The sequence below is a fragment of the Carassius carassius genome, chromosome 37 (assembly GCF_963082965.1).
Source record: "Carassius carassius chromosome 37, fCarCar2.1, whole genome shotgun sequence".
Taxonomy (NCBI): Eukaryota; Metazoa; Chordata; class Actinopteri; order Cypriniformes; family Cyprinidae; genus Carassius; species Carassius carassius.
The window spans coordinates 28,353,352-28,360,851 of record NC_081791.1 but is presented as its reverse complement, the minus strand read 5'-3'; the positions used below and the strand labels follow the sequence as shown (position 1 = coordinate 28,360,851).

The following is a 7,500-nucleotide window of genomic DNA, read 5'->3' as shown; positions in this document are numbered from 1 at the left end:
TACTCTCTCACACACACACACACACACACACACACACACACACACACTGCACATACTCTCTCACACACACACACACACACACGCAGAGTTGTGGTTATGAAGCATGTGTTTGTTTCAGGTGGTAATTCTCGTACAGCTATGATCGCTGCTCTCAGTCCTGCAGATATTAATTATGAGGAAACACTCAGCACTCTCAGGTACATCCATCAAACAATCAATCAATCAATCAATCAATCATTCATCTGTGCAACTCTTCAGAGCTTCCTCTGTGTGTGTGTGTGTGTGTGTGTGTGTGTGTGTGTTCGTGCAGATATGCTGACCGTGCGAAGCAGATCCGCTGTAACGCTGTAATTAACGAGGATCCAAACGCTCGTCTGATCAGAGAACTGAAGGAGGAAGTGAACCGACTCCGAGATCTGCTGCTGTCACAAGGACTGAGCCGGCTGATCACTGCTCCAGGTACACACACACACACACACAAGTTTTAAGGTTTGATGCATACAATTGTGTTTAAAATGTCTCTTTGCTTATCTATCAGCTGCTGAAGTCAATAACAACCGTGTGGGCGTCAATCTAATGCCTGCTGACCCCGCCTCCAATGGAGCTCCACCCACATCTGCACCCGCCCTGGGAGAAGGCCCCGCCTCTGAGAGTGACCACGCCTCTCTGGATGGCCACGGCCAATTAGAAGAGTTTCAGGGCGAGATGATTACCAATGAGGAGGCAGTGGAGAGACTGAAGGTATGAGAGGGCGGGGCTGTGGTGGTGGGAGGAGCATGGGATAATCAGCATCATTAATCTGTGTGTGTGTGTGTGTGTGTGCAGGAAACAGAGAAGATCATGGCTGAGCTGAATGAGACGTGGGAGGAGAAGCTGAGGAAGACCGAGTCGATCCGACTGGAGAGGTAAACACTGGTTTCACTGCTGCAGGTGAATGTTTGAGGTCTGAAACTAAAACCCCAGATGACAGCCAGTAAGTAAATAAATGCACATAAAATATTGATTTGGCTTGAAGTATTTAATTAGCTCAAAATTCAATACTTCTGCATAGAAACAGCACTTCTAGCAAGCGGTTTTGAACCAAAACAAACAAACAAGACAAATAAACAAGTATGTTGAAATAAAATATTGATATTTATTGGAATTTTATTTTATTTTACCTGTTTTTTATTATTATATTATTATTATCAACATAATTGATATAGCAACAAGATAAACCCTACAGCACTAGTAAGACCGACATTTATTTTTAATACAAGTTTAGTTTTTGTTTTTTAAGCTATTAATAATTCCAGCATGCAACTGTTTTTGATTAGACATATTAAAATTATGGTCATAAGAGTTATAAAATATTGTCTTCTAAAACATTAATTTTGAGGATTTACTTGAATAATTTTTTTATATTTCATGTGTTATATTTGTTTCATCATGAGTGGAAATGGCTTCATTCAAATTGATTTCAGATTGTGATGCAGATGCTCAGATGGTATTGTGACCGCTGTGTTTCCTGTGTGCAGGGAGACGATTCTGGCTGAGATGGGAGTGTCCATTAAAGAGGATGGAGGAACTGTTGGAGTGTTTTCACCTAAAGGGGTCCGTATACACACTCACACACACACTCACATATTACATAAACACACAGTATAGAGATGATCAGGTGTGTGTGTGTGTTTCAGACTCCTCACCTGGTGAATCTGAACGAGGATCCGTTGATGTCTGAGTGTCTGCTGTACTACATCAAAGAGGGTGTGACCAGGTGAATGAATCAAAACCATCTTGATCCGGCTCAGACTGAATCAAAACTGTCTCGATCTGGTTCAGACTAAATCAAAACCGTCTCGATCCGGTTCAGACTTGAATCAAAACCATCTCGGTGTGGTTCAGACCGAATCAAAACCATCTCGTTCTGGTTCAGACTGAATCAAAACCGTCTCAATCCGGTTCAGACTGAATCAAAAGTTTCATCATCCGGTTCAGACTGAATCAAAACCGTCTCGGTCCGGTTCAGACTAGAATCAAAACCATCTTGGTCTGGTCCAGACTGAATCAAAACCTTCTCAATCCGGTTCAGACTGAATCAAAAGTTTCATCATCCGGTTCAGACTGAATCAAAACCATCTCGATCCGGTTCAGACTGAATCAAAACCGTCTATATTTGGTTCATACCGAATGAAAACCATCTTGGTCTGGTTCAGACCGAATCAAAACCATCTCGGTCTTGTTCAGACCGAATCAAAACCGTCTTGATGTGGTTCAGACTGAATCAAAACCGTATATCGGTCTTGTTCAGACCAAATCAAAACCGTCTCAATCCGGTTCAGACTGAATCAAAACCATCTTGGTCTGGTTCAGACTGAATCAAAACCGTCTCAATCCGGTTCAGACCGAATCAAAACCATCTCGGTCTGGTTCAGACCGAATCAAAACCGTCTTGGTCTGGTTCAGACCTAATTAAAACCATCTCGGTCTGGTTGAGACTGAATCAAAACCATCTCGGTCTGGTTCAGACCGAATCAAAACCGTCTTGATGTGGTTCAGACTGAATCAAAACCGTCTAGATCTGGTTCAGACCGAATCAAAACCGTCTCAATCCAGTTCAGACTGAATCAAAACCATCTCAGTGTGGTTCAGACCGAATCAAAACCGTCTCGATGTGGTTCAGACTGAATCAAAACCGTCTAGATCTGGTTCAGACCGAATCAAAACAGTCTAAATCCGGTTCAGACTGAATCAAAACCATCTCAGTGTGGTTCAGACCGAATCAAAACCATCTCGGTCTGGCTCAGACCAAATCAAAACTGTCTCAATCCGGCTCAGACCAAATCAAAACTGTCTCAATCCGGCTCAGACCAAATCAAAACTGTCTCAATCCGGTTCAGACCGAATCAAAACCATCTCGGTCTGGTTCAGACGAATCAAAACCATCTCGGTCTGGTTCAGACCGAATCAAAGCCGTCTTGATGTGGTTCAGACTGAATCAAAACTGTCTAGATCTGGTTCAGACTGAATCAAAACCGTCTCAATCCGGTTCAGACTGAATGAAAACCATCTCAGTGTGGTTCAGACCGAATCAAAACCGTCTCGATGTGGTTCAGACTGAATCAAAACCGTCTCGATGTGGTTCAGACTGAATCAAAACCATCTCGGTCTGGCTCAGACCAAATCAAAACTGTCTCAATCCGGTTCAGACTGAATCAAAAGTTTGATCATCCGGTTCAGACTGAATCAAAACCGTCTCGATCCGGTTCAGACTTGAATCAAAACCATCTTGGTCTGGTTCAGACTGAATCAAAACCGTCTCAATCCGGTTCAGACTGAATCAAAAGTTTCATCATCCGGTTCAGACTGAATCAAAACCGTCTATATTTGGTTCATCCCGAATGAAAACCATCTTGGTCTGGTTCAGACCAAATCAAAACCATCTCGGTCTGTTCAGACCAAATCAAAACCGTAGATCGGTCTTGTTCAGACCGAATCAAAACCGTCTTGATGTGGTTCAGACTGAATCAAAACCGTCTCGATCTGGTTCAGACTGAATCAAAACCGTCTAGATCTGGTTCAGACCGAATCAAAACAGTCTAAATCCGGTTCAGACTGAATCAAAACCATCTCAGTGTGGTTCAGACTGAATCAAAACCATCTCGGTCTGGCTCAGACCAAATCAAAACTGTCTCAATCCGGCTCAGACCAAATCAAAACTGTCTCAATCCGGCTCAGACCAAATCAAAACTGTCTCAATCCGGTTCAGACCGAATCAAAACCATCTCGGTCTGGTTCAGACGAATCAAAACCATCTCGGTCTGGTTCAGACCGAATCAAAACCGTCTTGATGTGGTTCAGACTGAATCAAAACTGTCTAGATCTGGTTCAGACTGAATCGAAACCGTCTCAATCCGGTTCAGACTGAATCAAAACCATCTCAGTGTGGTTCAGACCGAATCAAAACCGTCTCGATGTGGTTCAGACTGAATCAAAACCGTCTCGATGTGGTTCAGACTGAATCAAAACCATCTCGGTCTGGCTCAGACCAAATCAAAACTGTCTCAATCCGGTTCAGACTGAATCAAAAGTTTGATCATCCGGTTCAGACTGAATCAAAACCGTCTCGATCCGGTTCAGACTTGAATCAAAACCATCTTGGTCTGGTTCAGACTGAATCAAAACCGTCTCAATCCGGTTCAGACTGAATCAAAAGTTTCATCATCCGGTCCAGACTGAATCAAAACCGTCTATATTTGGTTCATACCGAATGAAAACCATCTTGGTCTGGTTCAGACCAAATCAAAACCATCTCGGTCTGTTCAGACCAAATCAAAACCGTAGATCGGTCTTGTTCAGACCGAATCAAAACCGTCTTGATGTGGTTCAGACTGAATCAAAACCGTCTCGATCTGGTTCAGACTGAATCAAAACCGTCTCGATCCAGTTCAGACTTGAATCAAAACCACCTTTTTCTCCACCTTCAATACCACGACTTAGGTGCCCTTGAGCAAGGCATTGAACCCCCAACTGCTCCCCGGGCGCCACAGCATAAATGGCTGCCCACTGCTCCGGGTGTGTAGTCACAGTGTGTGTGTGTGTGTTCACTGCTCTGTGTGTGTGCATTTCGGATGGGTTAAATGCAGAGCATGGATTCTGAGTATGGGTCACCATACTTGACTGAATGTCACTTCACTTTCACTTTTCACTTTTCATCTCAGTGTGGTTCAGACCGAATCAAAACCGTCTCGATGTGGTTTAGACCAAATGAAAACCATCTCGTTCTGGCTCAGACCAAATCAAAACCGTCTCAATCCGGTTCAGACTGAATCAGAACCATCTTGGTCTGGTTCAGACTGAATCAAAACCGTCTCAATCCGGTTCAGACCGAATCAAAACCATCTCGGTCTGGTTCAGACCGAATCAAAACCGTCTTGGTCTGGTTCAGACCGAATCAAAACCATCTCGGTCTGGTTCAGACCGAATCAAAACCATCTCGGTCTGGTTCAGACCGAATCAAAACCGTCTTGATCTGGTTCAGACCGAATCAAAACCGTCTCAATCCGGTCCAGACTGAATCAAAACCATCTCAGTGTTGTTCAGACCGAATCAAAACCGTCTCGATGTGGTTCAGACCGAATCAAAACCATCTCAGTGTGGTTCAGACTGAATCAAAACCGTCTCGGTCTGGCTCAGACCAAATCAAAACTGTCTCAATCTGGTTCAGACCGAATCAAAACCATCTCGGTCTGGCTCAGACCAAATCAAAACTGTCTCAATCTGGTTCAGACCGAATCAAAACCATCTCGGTCTGGTTCAGACCGAATCAAAACTGTCTCAATCTGGTTCAGACTGAATCAAAACCGTCTCAATCCGGTTCAGACCGAATCAAAACCATCTTGGTCTGGTTCAGACCAAATCAAAACCATCTCGGTCTGTTCAGACCAAATCAAAACCGTAGATCGGTCTTGTTCAGACCGAATCAAAACCGTCTTGATGTGGTTCAGACTGAATCAAAACCGTCTCGATCTGGTTCAGACTGAATCAAAACCGTCTCGATCCAGTTCAGACTTGAATCAAAACCACCTTTTTCTCCACCTTCAATACCACGACTTAGGTGCCCTTGAGCAAGGCATTGAACCCCCAACTGCTCCCCGGGCGCCACAGCATAAATGGCTGCCCACTGCTCCGGGTGTGTAGTCACAGTGTGTGTGTGTGTGTTCACTGCTCTGTGTGTGTGCATTTCGGATGGGTTAAATGCAGAGCATGGATTCTGAGTATGGGTCACCATACTTGACTGAATGTCACTTCACTTTCACTTTTCACTTTCATCTCAGTGTGGTTCAGACCGAATCAAAACCGTCTCGATGTGGTTCAGACCAAATGAAAACCATCTTGTTCTGGCTCAGACCAAATCAAAACCGTCTCAATCCGGTTCAGACTGAATCAAAACCATCTTGGTCTGGTTCAGACTGAATCAAAACCGTCTCAATCCGGTTCAGACCGAATCAAAACCATCTCGGTCTGGTTCAGACCGAATCAAAACCGTCTTGGTCTGGTTCAGACCGAATCAAAACCATCTCGGTCTGGTTCAGACCGAATCAAAACCATCTCGGTCTGGTTCAGACCGAATCAAAACCGTCTTGATCTGGTTCAGACCGAATCAAAACCGTCTCAATCCGGTTCAGACTGAATCAAAACCATCTCAGTGTTGTTCAGACCGAATCAAAACCGTCTCGATGTGGTTCAGACCGAATCAAAACCATCTCAGTGTGGTTCAGACTGAATCAAAACCGTCTCGATGTGGTTCAGACTGAAACAAAACCATCTCGGTCTGGCTCAGACCAAATCAAAACTGTCTCAATCTGGTTCAGACCGAATCAAAACCATCTCGGTCTGGCTCAGACCAAATCAAAACTGTCTCAATCTGGTTCAGACCGAATCAAAACCATCTCGGTCTGGTTCAGACCGAATCAAAACTGTCTCAATCTGGTTCAGACTGAATCAAAACCGTCTCAATCCGGTTCAGACCGAATCAAAACCATCTCAGTGTGGTTCAGACCGAATCAAAACCGTCTCGATGTGGTTCAGACTGAATCAAAACCATCTCGGTCTGGCTCAGACTGAATCAAAACCGTCTCAATTCGGTTCAGACCGCATCAAAACCGTCTCAATCCGGTTCAGACCAAATCAAAACCATCTCGGTCTGGCTCAGACTGAATCAAAACCGTCTCAATTCGGTTCAGACCAAATCAAAACTGTCTCAATCTGGTTCAGACCGAATCAAAACCATCTCGGTCTGGTTCAGACTCCTTTATGGAGATTGTGACAGAATAGTTGATATTTATTGTAAAATTTTGTCATTTAAAATATTTAAATCTGATGTGGTAGTTCAGTAAATAATTGAGCTGATGATTTTTTATGTGCAGATATTCATCTGTATGTGTGTGTGTGTGTGTGTGTGTGTGTGTGTGTGTGTTTGTCAGGGTTGGTCAGAAGGATGTGGACATCAAGCTCAGTGGTCAGTTTATCAAAGAGCAGCACTGTGTGTTTTACAGCTACATCAACCAGAATGGAGAAGGTAAGAGTGTGTGTGTGTGTGTGTGTGTGTGTGTATGTAGTACAGTGCACCAGTGTTACAGTAATATGGTCGTAACGTGATGTGGATAAAAACATCCAGAACAGCAGATGGAGCTCCACAGAATCAAGCAGAAAGATGAACTGTTTACTTTGACAGTGTCTTATCAGCAAACTAAAGTGACTCTCAGATGAAGTTTACATTTACATATTTAGCAGAAGCTTTTATTCTAAGTGACTTACAGTGCATTTAGGCTATAAATAATTATTTTACCAGTATGTGTGTTCCCTGGGAATTGAACCCACAATCTTCTGTGCTGCTAACACAGTGCTCTACCACTGAGCCACAGGAACACGAGTTTGCTCAAATATCAACACAAGCGTCACGCATATAGATCGTGTGTGTGAGATAGAGACTGTGTGTGTGTGTGTGTGTTTCAGTAA

General features: G+C 43.7%; 1 protein-coding gene across 14 annotated transcripts in view; it reads left to right on the top strand.

Moving 5' to 3' along the window:
* Positions 1-7,500, top strand: part of si:ch73-375g18.1 (kinesin-like protein KIF1C) — a 24,815-nt gene that overhangs the window by 9,299 nt on the left and 8,016 nt on the right. For all 14 annotated transcript variants that reach the window (XR_009425923.1, XR_009425925.1, XR_009425922.1 and 11 more), the window contains exons 11-17: positions 119-197; positions 311-459; positions 539-741; positions 826-905; positions 1,518-1,593; positions 1,677-1,756; positions 6,966-7,060. Coding sequence is in view for 1 of the 14 variants with exons in the window: in XM_059528533.1 (XP_059384516.1) it covers positions 119-197; positions 311-459; positions 539-741; positions 826-905; positions 1,518-1,593; positions 1,677-1,756; positions 6,966-7,060 (762 nt within the window). In the remaining 13 variants the exon portion in view is untranslated. The remainder of the gene's footprint in view (positions 1-118; positions 198-310; positions 460-538; positions 742-825; positions 906-1,517; positions 1,594-1,676; positions 1,757-6,965; positions 7,061-7,500) is intronic.